Below are 18,280 nucleotides of genomic sequence, written 5' to 3' on the forward strand. Positions count from 1 at the left end.
TATTAATATTATTCATTTAAACGGCGCTGTCTCATATGAGTAGCGCGTTTAATAGGTCGACACATACTCAAATAAGTTATTCACTAAAAATCAAGAAATAAAAAACAATTTTAACAAAAAAACCGACTTCAAAAAATAAATATTCCAAAACAAATTAATATGCACTAAAAAGTAAAAGAAATAATTGCGTATTTTTCAACAACTTAATAGATCAACTAACTTTACTAACTCATCACACACATTATAATGTAAGTAGGTACAATTATTGTTATTTTTGGAGTCGGTGTCAGCCTAGGAAACGCCAACAATTAGCACGGCATGGGCGGAGTGGTGGTTAAGTACCTACTTACAACTGGTGTAAAACTGTAATGTTTTGTTGTGATAATAGGTAAATAACAAACCTATCTTAGTTGGCTGACACCGACTCCAAAATTATAATAATTGTACCTACTTACATTATAATGTGTATGATGAGTTAGTAAAGTTAGTTGATCTATTAAGTTGTTGAAAAATACGCAATTATTTCTTTTACTTTTTAGTGCATATTAATTTGTTTTGGAATATTTATTTTTTGAATTCGTTTTTTTTTTGTTATTTGTTTTATCGTTTTGTGTTATGTAATATTATTGTGACTGTATTATACATAATAGTTTTTTTATATTTTTGGAATAGAATTTAAAAAATGATTTTTCAAAATAAAAAAAAATATATATTTTATGTTTGATGGTGAGGCCCTCATTTTAAAATTTATTACATAAAAGTCTATGTATTTGTCAGTATATTTTATTTAAAAAAAAGTTTACAACTTGGAATGTAAATACGCTGTAAACTATCAAATAACCGAAATATATTAAAAAATCTAGTAAAAGAAATCTTTGACCAAAATATTTTTTTAAATCCAAACCTACTTCGAAATAAAAACACGCGTCGACTTGAGAATCTCCTTCTCTTTTTATCGATTTCAAACGAATTATTAGTGCATTATAAAATATAACTTATCTAACCCCAAATAAGATACAATTTCCCTTTCCCAATTAGGTGTCACTTACCTAATAATGTAAGTATCCTGCAACAGTTTGCACCGGCGACTGGCTCGCTCTGCCTGCGCTCTGTGCCAGGGAGTGGCCAATTATTCACTTTGTAAAACTGCACGCAATTGTAACGCATAGGGCTTAAGGAGAAGCTCTTTGGACAATATATTTATTGAACGGATACTTTTTTTACGTGAGACATACTTATAGTTAGTTAATTATTATTTTATCGGCTTACTCATGAAACTGTTTGACGAGGAACTCGATTAGTTTCAAGCCATACTAGAGGCGACTGTTGCGGAATGTTGCTCATGAATATGAGCATCCAACATCGCTTGAGCACGCCATGCATGCACGCCATGCGCCATTAAGAGCCATTAGACCTCGACAGATGGGGCCCAGTATTGCTAATGCCTGATCCAGAGCTGCGGACTACCTAGCGGGTTTACCTGGGATCCGGCTCGAAGGACAGAAGTAGGAACGGGGTGGTTTTTAGTCAGTAAGAGTCTGACACTCCTTCTCGCCTTGTCCAAGGTGGGAGAAGACATTGAATGATTTTCCCCCTTAAAAAAAGCATAGCTTGAAACTGCTGAAATTTTGAAAATTCCAATAATCCTACGCAGTACCATTAACATATTACCATAAAACTTCATACATTTCAAATTCGGAAACCAAATTAAATTTCCGTACCGTTAAACGCGTCCTCAATTTAAGAAACCACAAAATCCCCTTGATCTCTCAATCCGAAACTCCACGCTTGAAAGCCAAGCAGTTATTGTACCCAATTTGGGTGGCAATAATCCGTCCAACCTGTCCTGTCATCTAGGGATTCGAACGTGCACTAACAACCGAACCATCCAATCGTGACGTTGCTGCAGCCATAACTGACCAATGAAGACTTAGCTTAATCTGAGGATTTTCAAGTGAAGCCATGTGCGCGCTTCGAGAGTTTTTATTTGGACTTTTTAGGGAATGGATTGTGACTGGATTTGAGCTTGGTGTGTGATGATAGTTTTGTCTTCTTTGGTATAATTAGCGAAAACGTATCATATGAAGCGTGCATACTAATTCAAGCTGCTAAGTAAGTAACTGAATCAGTTCACACAGTAGTTATTGTTATATTTGACGATCTTTTGAATGTAAATAAATGCATATTGTAGTTAAAATGGATAACGGGGTATTGAAATTGATTGACTACAAGCACGGTAATGGGTGTTACAAAAATGACAATACCATAGTATTTTTGAGGGTAATTTTCTTTCTAAAAATGCATAGCTTGACTATTAATTGTAGGGCCTATGCTTCGACACGAATGGGCCGGCTCGACCAGAGTGATATCACGGCTACACAGAAAACCGACGTGATACAACGCTTGCGTTGTGTTTCGTTGAGTGAGTGAGGTTACTGGAGGCCCCATTACTCCCCTTCCTAATCTTCCCAATCCCCGATTTCTCAACAACCCTTAAATTCCTAACCCTCAAAAGGCCGGCAACGCACTTGTAACGCCTCTGGTGTTTCGGGAGTGCATACTGCAGCGGCAATTGTTTACCAGGTGATCCATCTTCTCGTTTACCGGCTTATACCATAAAAAGAAATAATGAAACTCCTTACACCAATTACCTAAAATAACAATCTTCCAAACAACTAAAGTAACTCAATATTCCATTCTTAGCAACTCAACAACCGCTTCTATCGAAACGATCTGACTCCAAGCTATTCGATGTTACACCACAAGACTTAGTCCAGGTCACTACAGCTCATGTAATTCTCTTACATCGCGTAAACTTAGTTGCAGCAAACACTAAATTCAATGTAACCAGTGGACACTTGGTACATGGTGGTCTCTTGGGAGAGGAGACACAATGTCCTTGCAAGAGTAAATATAGGTATACTGAGGTGTATGGACAAAACGGATCGATTGAATTAAGCTGTTGTCGGAAATTAGTTTTGACTGAGTTGTTGAATGGTTATAAGTGATCGAGTCTCGTGTTTCATTTCTGAGATGGACAAAATATTATTAAGGATTTTTAATTTCTTAGTAATGTATGGAGTTTAGATTGCGTGCTTTGTGTGATACGCACTCTCTATTATAGAGGACTTATAGGTAACGGGTGAAAGTTGGGTATTTAGGTCTGGGGGCACGGCAGTGCCCCCGCCAAGTCGAGCAAAAAAAAAGCGGCACGGCCGTACCATCCTTTTCTCGAAGCAATTCGGGCCTTTTTCGACCCCCTATAATTCGGTTGTGGATAAAGCAAGAAACCTGAATCTTCAGTAACTAATCCGGCATTGTATAAACACGGAATATTTAAAATTTCAGTCAATTTGAACCAGTAGTTTAAGAATGACAACTTGTTAAAGTTTCTAAATTTTGTCACTCACTGACTCACCGATCATCAAAAGTCCAAGGCACTTCTAGCAGACTTAGAAGCTTCATATTTGGAATACATATAGAGTTTAGTGTCTTAATCATGGGAAAACTTAAATATTTTGTAATTTCGGTCCAGTTTTCCAAATACACCAACTGCATCAATAACTTTGTAATCCCATATAAATATATGGGATTACAAAGTTATTTATGCAGTTGGTGGTTGGTGGTGGTTATAAATTTAATAGGTGTAGATAGGTACCTACCATATGAGGCAAGGGAGGGGGTATAGGGTGGGTAAGGGTGTGTTTAGCCCATGAAACTGAATCAAGAAGTAGTACCGGAAAAGAAAAAGAGGAAGACTACATATAAAAATAAGAAAATATCATAAGACCTTTAACAAAATTCGTTAGAAGTAGATGGTATCAAAAAGAAACGCTCTACAAAAAGAAGTGAGATCCCATCAAAAACATCCTGTAAAAAACCCAAGTCTCGCAGCTCAGTCTTTCTACCGTCAAAAGTTGTGAGATCCATGTAATACCAAGTCGGTTAATCTATTTAGTGTCTACTTGAAGGACCTTCTGTCTTAAGTTATTACATAGGTTATTATCATGCCAATATTAAAAATATTTAACGTTTTAAACAAATAGATCGACTTGGACATCGCTTGATTTGATTATTAGTATGTATCACACTACACAGCACGACGGGCCAGCGACCAACAGGAACGAGAGTTTCAATCGCGTGAGGCGCGAGAGACTAAAGAATCTAATATAATATTGTAATATTCATTTTGTTTTCATGCGATGTCCAAATCGATCTATTTGTTTAAAACGTTAAATATTTTTAATATTGGCATGATAATAACTTATGTAATAACTTAAGACAGAAGGTCCTTCAAGTAGACACTAAATAGATTAACCGACTTGGTATTACATGGATCTCACAACTTTTGACGGTAGAAAGACTGAGCTGCGAGACTTGGGTTTTTTACAGGATGTTTTTGATGGGATACATTATATCCATGAAGCAAGTACAAATAGGAGATGTCATACTGTGATTATGAACTGTGACACAAAAAAATCGGGCCTGTTCAACGATATTATAAGTAAAACAATGTAGACAGGTTATAAGTACGCAGAAAGTGGCATATTAAAATATGTACAATTGACAATGCTTTTTTAGTATGGGACCGCTAGATGGAAAATAGAGAGGGATGTGGTTTGTAATATTTTATACTCGTCGTAAAGTGTAACATTATGTTAAAGGGAAATTTAGCAATGACATCTCTTTATATTTCCTCTGTGGTTGTACTGCAACTTCTTGAAAATATACAGTTTCAGGGGAAATTATTACAAAATTACGAAGCCCATTTAAATTCCAAATTTCGTTCTACGCAGGCTTACTTATAAATAAAATAAGATCATTATTTAAATACACTACAACATCTATGTACTTACTGTTTCAACAACAATAACTAAGCACTTTAAAAACCAAATAACATTTCATTTGCAAAAGATCTCTGCATAAATATTTATCTTCATTTTATTTCTATCTTTGAGCAAATCTAAAAATAGCCTCTGGATAAGAAAATAGATATACGTGCCCATTTTGAAATTCTAGGTCTCAATCTAGGTACTCAATTGTGTTTATTTGAAACCTATCCAATTTTCAGGTCAAATGCTAGATTTATTTTTTTGTTTTCAAAGGTGACATTTCAAAGTAAATAGACTGTGTTGAAGTACTCGTAAATACTGTATTGAGTCTATTATTGAGTTTATTATGTACCTAATTTCAACAATTTTGAGGTCCTTGGGTGATGACAATTTTTTTTATTAAATTATTTCATTTGACATAATAATATAGTAGGTTTTCATTATGGTCTGTCTTGAGCTTTAGTGCGCTTTTCCACCAGATAATTGTACTATGTATCTATGCTACGAATACGTAAAAGCTAAGCTGTGAAACTCCATGCTGTTTCCACCGATACTAAGCTATTTTGCTGTGCGGGAAAGATGTGCAGCTAGAGTATGCGATGTATCGATAGTAGGCAAGTCATGGCGTACATCATAGCACGCATCCACAGCATGCGTCTTCCCATATTTAACAAAAAATTGCTTAGCGGAGTCCATCTCCACCAGTGTTAATCTATGTGAGCAAATGAATATGATTGGTTGATACAAAACGCATCTACAGCAACGTAGCATAGCACATCTTTGGTGGAAAAGCACACTTACACTTCAACTCACACTATCCTATTTCGATACCACCGCTTTTCTATAAGCAATGAAGTTAGTAAGTAATACTCCGTCAATGAGAGTCGTTTTTGTGAATGCTATGTCATATAAACAGTTTCTTTAAATAATGCCTTATTAAAACAATAGCTTGTAAATGTGAAACAAAAAATAACTATAAGACAAAGATAGAGACAGTTCGATAAGCGATCGGGACGGAACTCCGGAACTGAGGTCATTTTGTAAATTGCTCAGTTACGAATCTGAATCTTTACGGATCCGTATCGCCACGGATTTGGGTGCACGGTAGTGAATGCGCCAAGATCGACAACAAAAGTATGTTAAGACTTTATCAAATTTTAAAAAGAGCAGATTATTATATGCAACTTCACGCCTTTTATCCTCGAAGGGGTAGGCAGAGGTGCATATTACGGGACGGACGTGCTACTGTACAATGTACACCCACTTTTCATGATTTGTATTATAAGTCCCATGTAATAGCAGGTGAGCCTATTGCCATATACTGGGCACAATTCCAGACTCCGTACTAGTAGAAATTTATCGGAAATCCGAAAAATGCCTAACAATACTTTGCCCGCCCTGGGAATCGAACCCGAGACCCCTTGTCCGACAGTCGCACTTGCAACCACTCGACCAACGAGGTAGCATATTATTATATATATTCGCTGTTTAAACATTTATAGCATTTAAATATGATGTTAACTGGGGACAAACTAAGCGTTATTAAATTTTACAATTTCTGTAAATGTAATAACTTAATAGTACGGAGCTTAGAATTGCGCATTGCTTGTTTATCATGTAAATAGAGAAAGCGAGTGGTAACTATTTTAATTATGAACATTTCTACAACATATTATTTCATTTAGAAATTTGTTTTGAACATAAATATTTATTCGTGGTCAAAACTTAATGTGCAATAATTGGAAAGGGTGTCTGTCTTTAAAAAAAAATAAGGGCGGAAAATCATCCAATGGCTTCTCCCGCCTTGGGTGAGGCAAGAGGGAGTGTCAGACTCCTACTGACTAAAAACCACCCCGTTCCTACTCCTGCTTTTCGAGCCGGAGCCTCGGTAAATACGTTAGATAGTCCGCAGCTCCAAGCAGCCCAAGGCGGAAGAAGTCATTAGGACAGTCACAAAAGTAAATAATTTTATTTGTATGTTGAATGTTTCATACTAAATGCCCTTTTCATGTGTAACTCTGTATTATTAAACTGAATGTAAAAGTTTAGTAACCCACTAGGTAATCCGCAGCTCCGGATCAGAGGCTGATTGTCTTGGCGTTACTTTTTTAAACATGTTTTTCCTAGGGATCTTGACACTACTGATATCGCGTTGTTTCAGTACAAAGTAAACGTTTGTAAACTGTTATTGTATTTACTTATGTATCGGTTGTTTCTTTTTATTCGCTTCGATCGGTTTGGTATCGACGTTAATCGAGTGATTTGCCGACTTCCTTATATCGGTCCGGAAATTATTTTCGAAATTACTTTTTTTAGCTCAACTATTATTATAAGAAACTGTTTTTGTGTTTATTTCTTGCTCTTTAGGCTTTAACTATCAATCTTCTTGAACTTTTGCATTAATTTAGATATTTATTTCTGCAAGTAGATTAGGTACAAAATAACACTTTTACACATCAATATTTGAAATAGCTAGATAAGGCCGAACCTATTGTTGGGAGTATGGAGAACGATACGAATATGCTTAGGGTTGATTTTAATGGAAAATTCATGTAGTCACAGTGACAAAAGAAATACAGGGTTAATAAAGCATTATAAAATAAAAAGTCATACACAAAGTAAAACTACTAAAAAAAGACAGCCCTAAAGCGTGAAAAATCAACTGACCCTTGGAAAAACCAAACATTTTAAAACGGCTACCTAAATCAAAATGCAAATGATAACCAGTTCACAGTAAAACAGTGTTTGCACCCAAAACTCTGCCCGTCCCCTGTCAAAACCACTAACATTTAGTGATATATCGTGTGGAAGACCAACCAGTATACGTTGAGCCCTCGTAAATTTACAGAAGTGGCGAAATTTGGGTGGTATAGAGACCACGGTTAATTGGTTGTTAGGCAGCCCTGGCCTTAAGAGCGTTGTGGCCGCTTGTGTGAACAGCAACGTACAATGTATGCGTATTGTGCTGTCGAATGAAATGTGAACATTATTTTTGTATTAGAAAGTTATTGTAAAGAATTTAAGATAAAACTTCACGTTTTTAACTTAAGACTGAATACAGAAGAAGAAAGGAATTTGAATATATTAGCTTGCTTAAGTTTTTTTAATGCTTTCTTGTTTCTTTGATCTTTGGACGCAGGAGCAATAATTCTGATGTTTACGGTGCTTTTTCACCAGAGATGATGGTCAATAGCACATATTTATAGCACGCATCTTTCCATATAAAAAAAGATATCTTAGTTGAACCCATTTCCATCAGTGGTAAACTATGTGTACTAATGAATATGATTGGAGGATGCCAAACACATCTACAGCAACGTAGCATAGCACATCTCTCTTTTCGTGGAAAAGCACCCTTATGAATGTTACGATCCGATAGCTTCATTTCTCAGTAAGGACTGACCCTGATCTATACTAGATTACGGAGCGGAGTTCTGAATTTTTCGAAAAATAAATAATAAAAAACCCACTATATTAGTACCGTAGTAGTCGATAAAAAAGCCTGACCTAGGAAAAGATCTGAAATGAGTTGCTAGGCAATCACAATAGCAACCCTTCGACCAACAAGACAGTCATAATCTTCACACCTAAGAATTAAGTTTCTTCGTGAAAAGGTGTGAAATAGAGACAAGCATGGAAGATGTAGCCGTCGGGAGTGGGAGGTCGATGGCCGTCCGTCACCCACTGTTATCAATAGTCATGTAACTCGCTCCTGTTCCCAACGTAGCAAGTTCTGATCTAGGCGATAAGTGTATAGCGATTTATCCTAAACTAGCTGTCCCGGTAAATTTTCTTCCCTGGACCTTCACAAATAATTCAAGCTCAAAATCTGCCAAATTGGTCCAGTTTTAGCGAGACTAACGAACAGAAATTGAGTCTTCTATATTTTTTTTAAACAGGAGATGGTTCTCCTGAAAAATCATCCAATTTGATGCAGTCGTTCAGAAGTTATGTGCGTACATACATTTTGGCGATTAATTTTTATTTACTCGTATATAGATGTGGGGACGTTTTGATTTCCTTCTGAATAATAGATGTTTTAGACGGTGTTGCTTTTCAATGTCAATTTTGATAGGACTTATAAAACTGTTATAAGGTCTTTTAGTATAAAATGCTGACTTGGCACAAGGACAGAAACTTGGCAAAAATATATTCTTCACTAGCTGACCCGGCAAACTTCGTACCGCCTCAAACATTATTTTTCTCACCTTTTAGACTTGCCCTGCACTTGGAAAAATAATTCAAGACCAAAATTAGCCAAATCGGTCCACCCGTTCTCGAGTTTTAGTGAGACTAACGAACAGCAATTGATTTTTATATATAGAGATTAAGTGTCCTCAAAATTTGATTGCATTTTAAGCCTTTGTAGAGGTCATTTTGGTATTAATTTGGTTTACATTAAAGATCACCAAAAATTGGATCAAAGTACCTAGTAAACGATCACACTCAGAAATGTTACAAGCGTCCATCAACACCGCCAGCCTAACAAGACCCACCACATCAAAATCGCTTACATTTCTGCCTTGCACCTCTCATCCGGTCGTCACTCAGTGGAAACGTCCCATTATGTCGCAAGCACGCATTGCACCAGCTCTATTCTTCTACAAGTACCTCGGATTATGACCGGAATTGCCTTTTAAGATACCACTTGTCCCAATCTCTAGTCGTATCTCAATTTTATAGGGGACTACAGAATTTTGTACGATTGTTACTTTTTGTTTAGCTCACTCCTGTATTGTTAATGTGGTTGTATGTTCGAAGTTTTTGATTCATGTACTAACCTACATAAGTTCCATATTTCCAGTAATAACAAGAACAGGAACAATAATTCATCATGACGACCCAATTGGCGTTGTTTTGGTTTTGATTCGTGGAAAATGTTTCCATTTGATTCTAAATGTTCTTTGCGAGTTTGTTTTTGAATTCAAAGGATTTATGGTCTCGTATTTTTATGGCGGAGTCGTAAGATTTGAAGTCTGTTAAATCAGATTAAGGAAGTAAAAGATCATTGGAGACTGAAATGATAATGATAAAGGTATCCCAGGGAGATACTTTTCGTGTCATAAAATGAAATTTTCGAACTGTAGACTACTAATACTCAAAACTAGATGTATACGTAATTACTATATGAAGAAATTCAAAAATAGTCCAACTTATAAGTAGGTTTAGACAATCTGACTGCTCATATGAGCTGTATCAGATACTAATATAAAGAAGATAATTTTTTGGCAGAACACAGTTGTATATTAGTGTTTATGCATGTGTGCATTTGTCTATGCACCCTTACTTAGGATTAATATTAAATATCAGTGTATCTCAAGCAAGCAGTTTCACTCGTGTCCTCATATTTATCAGTTAGCCATTAAGTCTTTGACTGCCAATAGAAAACTGTTGAAGGTAAATCCTCCGCTAACGTCGGTCACCGGTGACCCCCGTGGCGTTTAAAGTGTTAAAGTTCCAATTTCTATTTTTCTTTTCAAGATTTTCCATATCTAGAAATGCAATCAATCAATTTTGTTCTAAATGTTCCTATTTGTTCCCAGGATGTGGCTAATGGGCGCAGTGTGCGTGCTGTGCACGTTGCTGCACGCAGTGGATGCCCAGTGGAGGTGTCCGGGCCTCTCTGCTCGACCGGCCGCGGAGTGCTCGTGCGATCTCCCACACACCCTGCGATGTGCCGGCGACCATACCGCTTTACAGGTACTATTTTGGACTTTATTTTTAGGAATTTAAAGTTTTATTTTCTATACAGCTTTCTTTGTTGTGGAAGATATTGCAGTTACTCAGTTAAACACTTCTACTGCTGACATAAAACTGTAAACAGCTGAAGGTAAATCCCTACAGGTCACTGTTCCTTATCTAATGATGTCGAGGCAGTTCTAGGTGGTGCTCCAAATACAAATATTGATTTTCTAGCTTTCTTTTAACATTATAATTTTAATATCTTGTTATCTTAAATGAAAATAGACATTTGGTGCATAGACATTTATTAATAGACAAAAGTAAAAAATTGCGTATGTTAGTAGGTATATTTTATTTGTAGGTATACTTTACATGTAGGTATTTTCTTACATTTACATTATTTTAGTTGTAGGTATATTTTAAATTATGAAAACGTTACAACTAGATTGTTTGTAAACATTACTTCGTTGTCACTAAATAGGTACTATTACTGAATATTCACATTTCCTCTATTCAAAATCACCAATGGAACACCGAATAAAATTCAGAGTAGCTAGCACGTCAAAGAAAACAATAACAGCAGTTGCACAAAGTTGAAATCAATGCAGCTACATTGCGTATAAAGGAACGGATAAAGGAAACGGGGCGTAAAGGAACGTCGCTGACCCGATGTTGTTTTGTTTCTTATACGATTTGAAGACTCGTTGCATTATGTGAGTTTACGCTTTTATTGGTAAAGGGGTGGGTAGAAAATGTTCACGTTTTCATAGTTGTTAGTTAAAATAAATACTTATCTTAGATATTAGCTGTGTGTCTACGGCAGACTAGGTACAACTCATTTGTTATTGCTCCTTCTCTTTCCTTGGGTCCGTGTCTGATATAGGGCAGCGGCGCTCTTTAAGAAGTCAGGGTGTTGTAAACTACGTTTTCCAACCCTTAGTTCTTATGTAGAAGATGATGATGATGAAATTATTTTTCAGTTCTCTAAATTGCATCTTTTTCCAGTCTTAAAAAATAACTAACATCTAAGACCTACCTTCCACGTTGTGCCATTTGATCTCCGCATGTATTCATCAAAAACGATAGGCGGATTTGTCGCTGCCGCTTCATAGACAGTTGTTTTTTAGTTTTAAGCAAGTTACAGGTATTTACCGTTTATAGGCCGCCTATTGACTATGAAGGATGCAGGTATTCGTCAAATAGCGTTATTTGTACATGGACAATGTCCCTAACAATTTTCTAACTGAGAATTACATTCAACAGTCCATCTGTCCGTATTCGTGGAATACAATCTATGTTCCCAATCTTTTTTTACATCTAAAACAGAAATTCTCAAATGAAAATTGAGTTAAACAGAAAATGATAACTGTCCTCCACACATAGCTGTTTACAGTCCCTTCAGGCGTTTGTTTGAATTTCAGTGAATCGTTTGAGACCTCACATTGAAGTGTTTAAATACTGGTCCAACGAATCTCGGGGCTGTTTGTCTTTGTACTTTGTTTTTTTCTTGTATGACGGCTTATAACGGTCAGGTGAAGTTCATTCGTGGATTTTGCTAATATTTGTAATATATGAGTTGTAGAACAATTGTAAAAGATATGGTATTTTGAAATAGATTTGTATTTAATGTTTAGTTATTTTTAAACTTCTTTTTTATGTTATAAGTTGGTAAACAAGCAGACGGATCACTTGATTGTAAGCAATCGCCGCTGCCTATGGACAACTGGAACAAACGGCGTGTTTCATTAAAAAAAATAGATAGATAATGGTGTAGATCTTTAGAAAGTTTACATTCACAATTGGACTACACAAGTACTACTACGTTTAGCTATGAAAAAAAAATCTGTACAGTATTCTCCCTCAACTATTCGAAAATACTTGCAACCACCCAAACAGACGGAATCCATATCGCGAGAAGCAATCAAACATAGGTGGGCACCCAAGATTTCCTTCATATAACGCCCTTATTTCTTCATAATCGGTCAGGGGCACTTAGCCCCGGTTTGAGACGTTTATTGACGTGAAGAGCTCGAAGGGCGATCATGGACCCATATCAAAGTCCCACCGACTCACGCACCTGCCAGTCGATAGCTTTTGTTTACTGAAAGCCTCTCTACAAGTGAATTGTGGATAGTGTTAGTGACTTACTAGTTGTACTCGAATTAAGTACTGATATCTAGGTTGAATTGACTTAGACAATTCTAATCAAGACTTGAATTCAAGACTTCAATTCTAATTGAGAGTATGATTGCTGATGGAAAATTATTAAGGGAAAATCCTTTATTACATGTTTGCTAAGTAGCAGGTTACCGAGGCTTCGGCTCGAAGAGCAGCAGTAGGAACGGGATTTTTTTTTTAGTCAGTAAGAGTGACACTCCCTCTCGCTTCACCTTAGGTAAAAAAAAAGACATCGTATCGTAATAGTTGTACCTGATTTTAAAGACACGATTTCTCTGAATTTAGTTTAATTTTGGATTTGAGAAATTATCCAAATCGATCCGAAACCATTTAAAAGGTTTCACAAACATTCACGAGAAAACAAAAATGATAGAAGACCCAATTAAAAACAACAATATTCGTCGAAAAAGTAAAAGAACATCACATCATTTAAAAGACCCATAGTAAGGGATACTGAAAGGTATTGTTTCAGAATCAACGTCTATCGGTTCTGGACAAATACGATCGCCATAATGCGACTGGGCAAGCTTTTGGATATTTAGAGACATATTGTGACCACCATATTGTTGGGACTATTCGGGCTAATAGCTCGTATACAGCTTCAAAGGTTGACTGTTTGCAATAATATTATTATAATTTATAAATTTTAAGAAATTTGACACTAAAACTCGTCGTTTTGCAAAGGGCACTGTGAATTGGAATACAAAAAGCAAGAAAGTGTGCTTTTACCCATAAATGAAGGAATTTTATGAGACTATCGTTCTAGTGTTGAGTTTACCGGAGGCCCATTTACCCCCCTTCCTAATTTTTCCAATTTCCGATTCCCAACAACACTTAAATTCCTAACCCCCAAAAGGCCGGCAACGCTCTCGTAACATTTCTGGTGTTTCGGGTGTCCGTGGGCGGAGGCCATAAAAAAATGTATCAATCAGGTGATTGATACATTTTTAATAAACTAATTTTATGTGATCTTATGTAGGTACATAAGATCACACAAAATTAGATTATTAAAAAAATCTTCACACATAATCTTCTGAAGCTCCTTCACCCAATTGTGAATGCGACAATGATATGACTATGACATATTTTCCATCTATCATAGAAGCCATGGCAGTACGTATGACAGATTTGCTTCACACGATGTACGACAATAGCTCGGCGCTCCCTCTCGTCTCGAAAGCAGCTTTCAGTAATCCTCGACAAGTACCACACCGACTTGACTCAATACGCCTCACATAATAGTTTCAGTGGAAAGTCTTCTCTATTTATATTATTAAATAGCGTTCAAAATTGATTGTGATGTTAAGCTCCTTGTGTGTTAGGTTGATGAATTAGATTATAATTGGCCTTTGCTTATTTAGATGGTAATTGTTCTACTTGGTTTTAATAGCATGTTTTGTTTATAAGATCGTAATAGCATGTAGAGTCTGTTGTAATTGGACTACCAAATACAATTTTTCTTTAAAAATAAACTTTTCAGCTATTTTATTTTACCGTATTTTTTATTTCAAGTCGGAAAAATGAAAAGCTATTCATACTTCCATAACAACAATACTTAGATAAAACGAATCAAAGTTCAGGAATGGGAGCAAATACGTAATTTAGAAGTGACGTCACGCGATATTTCAAATCAATATATCTTTGAAAGTATTAGTTTTCATAAGAAAATGAAAAGTTCGTGTCTAATGTTTTAAAACAATTTACAAGACAGACATTAAAATAAAAATTAGTCATCATCGCCTTATCTGTGTGCTGTTATAACTTATGATATGCTTATTACTTCTTTCAAATTTCAATTAACTATTTCTTCTATATCTGAATATTGATCACTATACAAACCTTGAAAATTAACAAAACTGTATTCAGCATCCCCCCAGTAATTAGATAAATATTTTTCCCTTAACTAATTCGATTGTTAATGAATGGCCTCATTCATTTTCTATTCAACTAGTGTTTAATTAAAACGTTAAGGATTCTATATTTTAACTAGCTTTCCGACGGCGGCTTCGCTCGCGTTTTTTTTTAAGTTCTATACCCTTAAGTTTTAGGGAATGTTAGAAAGAGACAATAAGTAGTCAAAGAGTATGTCACTCTCCATCTCTTTAACTATGTTCATTTTATTTAAACCAATGTCTCCTGAGGCTGCACTAGTTTACTCATTAGCTACCTTGTAAATTTGGTGTAATAAGTTAAGGTCACGATGGAATTAGCGTAATATTTTGTTAAAGTTTCGACAACAATAAAGAATTATAAAAAATATGTTAATTTAAAAATCACGTCAAAAGGGTGGATAACATTTGTTTTTTATTTTAATGTCCATTCTGTAGATTATTTTAAAATGTTAGACCCGTATTTTTTATTTTCTTAGGGAAACAAATACATTTGATGATATTATTATATTGATTTGAAATATCGCGTGACGTCACTTTTAGGGATATTTTATACGTAGAAATGACATATTTGCTCCAACTCCTAAACTTTCATTTTGTTATCTTGTATAACAAAGTAAAAAAATACGTGTCTAATATTTTTTCATTACCTAACTGACGGACTAAATAGATTTTTAATTTTCATACCCCGTCATCATTTCTATTCGTCGCTCCGTTTTGCCGTGAAAGACTGACAGTGAACAGACACACATTTTCACGTTCATAATATTAGTAAAGATTACTTAGGCAAGGAATACATTTTAAATAATTCTTGCTCGGAAATTATCTTAGCTGAAACGACTTGGATTTGTTAACGCGCCATTTTAGGCTTTTAGGATTTTGTTCCAACATTCGTTTGTTTTTCTTAATTTAATTTGACGAATCTCTTCGAAGTAATTCTGTTATGTAATATAATGTATTCTGAATTTTGTGTGTTTAAGAAGTTATTTAATTTTCTTATTTGCTTTTTCTTTTTTTCGTCATGATTCGTGGTTAATTTTTAAGTTTGCGTAAATGGTTCATGGGGCTTTTTACTATTTTTCTATATCATAGAAAAATAGTGATAAATGGAAAGTAGAAAAACTAAGTCAATTTTCGAAGTTATTAGGAGTTATACTCCAGGCTCCATGCTACGATTATAATACTCATCAATACCAATTCATCTAAAATTAAATTCATTTTTTCATGAATCAAGAATACTATCTTAATTATTACTTTGCTGACTCACGTAATTGTTTGACGAGCAACTCGACCAGTTTCAATCCATACAAGAGGCTCACATTCATAAGAAGCATTCCACGACGCTACTACTGGCGCGGCTAGCTGGAACAGCCACCGTAACTTAGTATATCTCACGAAAATTATAATGAAAAGAATACTACCCATCAAATATCAACAAAAAGACTTCTATTATGACACACATCACACTAACAAAAATCAACCGTAACCCCCTACCATTAAAGTACATTTTTCAACCAACCACATAAAACCTCTTTTCTCTTCTTTTCTCTTTCAGATCATCGGCCGTCACCTGCGAGAACAAAAAGCTAGGAATAAGAACACAGCAGTATCACTCCTGGATTGTGCGCTCCGAGGAGTATCAGTGCTGTCCTCCTCATCAGTGTCAGAACTGGCTGGAGTTGGGCTGCATGGGCTGGTGATATCTTCTGGAGATATTAGGAGAGTACAGCAAGGAGCGTTTAGTACTGTCGCTGGTAGTCTGTTTGCTTTGGGTGAGTTGGTCATGAATTATACAATAATTCAAAATGATTTTTTGATAAAAACAAGACTTTTTGAGGTTAAAGAAACTGTAAGTAGCCTTAACCCTTATATTTGGAACGTGGATCCTCGCGGGACATAATGTGTTTTCTATTGTTGTCTTATATACAGCGTACGAGAGTTTAATAGTGATTTGTAACAGACAATACTTTAGATTGATAGATAAATAAATGTATGTAGATAGGTAAGAAGTAGTATTTTGTTTTCAAGCCTCCTTGTGCGAATTGCTAAACTCTTGAAAAACCCAGGTTTTTCAAGAGTTTAGCAGTTCGCAGTGTCTTCAAAGCCCGAACGATTAAGTTGCTTTTGGGCAGACGTGCTCCATCGTAGGCCGTATCACTTACCATCAGGCGAGCCAAATATTAATAAGAAACAGATTCTTTTTTTGAATCCATCACAGATCACTAGTAGAAATGAAGAGATATTGTGATCCCAATAAAGTAAACAGTTTGCAACAAGCCAATACCATTAAATCCTTAGCAAAAAGCATTCAACAAGTTCTTAAAAACCTCCAGGACATTACTGAAAAACCTTTTAACCGAAAGAATTTGAAACGTTCCCGAAAATACGGTTGAGTTCAGTTAGTTCAACACGTAGGGGCTTACACACTAAGTCCACTGACTCGCCGTGTTTACTGCCACCGTTTCGTGTACAGTTCCCTAATTCCATTTGCAATCAAGATCCACGGTTGGCGACAGTGATGTAGATGACTGGAAGGCGCACTTTTGTGTCCTTGAAAAATATTCTAGATAAGATTTGAATCTTTTTTTTGTATATTCTTGTGGTACAGGTTGGTGTGTATGTTAATATAAACGTTTTTTTAATAACTATAACATACAACGTTAAACTATACATACGTTTACATATTACAAACATTTTTAATAAGTATATTACGCGTGGAAGTTTTTCTGTATAATTTGAACACTGTAAAATATTTATATTGGGTCTTTTTATTAAAAAGTTGTGGCCAGTTATTTTTGTTAAAAACAGTGTAAAACATACGCCACAGAATTTTTGCAAAATTTTTAATTTCGAAACTATTTACTGATTAAACCTAAAAACGCAACGCGAGCGCGTTCAGCGCTCTGATTGGCCGACGCAAATGAACCAACCAATCAGAGCGCCGAACGTGCTCTCATTTCGTTTGCGTTTAACGTAAAGCAAACTCGTAATAAGGGTCATAATACTAATGTTCAGACAGTGTCGTGAATCTGACACCAAAGCAAGTTACTTACTTTTCCATACGAATATTAATTTCCCAAAATCAACCAAAATTTGGTACCACATCTAGCGATCTAAATCAACGCTCATCTGTACCGTTCGCAGCTAGAAATGTGTTAGTATTGTTCATAAAACAGCCGAGTACCTGTGGAAGTAGTCATGAATACATCAACACCTAATTTCGGCGGAGTTACAAAGCAACTTTATCCTAATGAAAATGCCTTAGCTAGGGTTATTGCCCTCAGTACTTATTTGGTTCTAAGTTTACTGTATTGGATGAAGTTTTAGGTAATGTAGAAAATTTTTAGTGTTATAGTATTGTTATAATTTTGTATTGTAATTTGGTGGGGGTTTATAATTTTAAGGGTGCTTTTTTCATTAAAGATGATATGTTGCTGTGGATGCCTTTGGCTTCCACCAATCATATTCATTGGTACACATAACTTAGCACTGGTGGAAACGGACTCAGCTAAGCTATATTTTTATATGAAAAGATGTGTGCTATGGATTGCTTCCCAACTATAGATACATCACATACTACATAGAACTGCGTATCTTCCTCGCTCAGCTACATAGCTTCGTATCCATGGAAACGGTCACATAGTTTCACAGTTGTTCCCAAAACTTAATTCCCTGAGTCTACTGTAATGTTGGTAATAC

The 18,280-nt window shown here is 35.7% G+C and overlaps 2 protein-coding genes across 2 annotated transcripts in view; one reads left to right on the top strand and one right to left on the bottom strand.

Moving 5' to 3' along the window:
• LOC118279237 (lysozyme) overlaps positions 1-1,114 on the bottom strand; it is a 42,440-nt gene extending 41,326 nt beyond the window's left edge. Inside the window, exon 1 of the mRNA XM_050698230.1 lies at positions 1,050-1,114. The gene's annotated coding sequence lies outside the window, so the exon portion shown is untranslated. The remainder of the gene's footprint in view (positions 1-1,049) is intronic.
• Positions 1-18,280, top strand: part of LOC118279238 (slit homolog 3 protein) — a 136,875-nt gene that overhangs the window by 80,221 nt on the left and 38,374 nt on the right. The window contains exons 2-3 of the mRNA XM_050698478.1: positions 10,376-10,532; positions 16,137-16,353. Of these exons, the coding sequence (XP_050554435.1) occupies positions 10,377-10,532; positions 16,137-16,353 (373 nt within the window). The 5' untranslated portion in view covers position 10,376. The remainder of the gene's footprint in view (positions 1-10,375; positions 10,533-16,136; positions 16,354-18,280) is intronic.

Source organism: Spodoptera frugiperda, chromosome 14 (assembly GCF_023101765.2).
Source record: "Spodoptera frugiperda isolate SF20-4 chromosome 14, AGI-APGP_CSIRO_Sfru_2.0, whole genome shotgun sequence".
NCBI classification, from domain to species: domain Eukaryota; kingdom Metazoa; phylum Arthropoda; class Insecta; order Lepidoptera; family Noctuidae; genus Spodoptera; species Spodoptera frugiperda.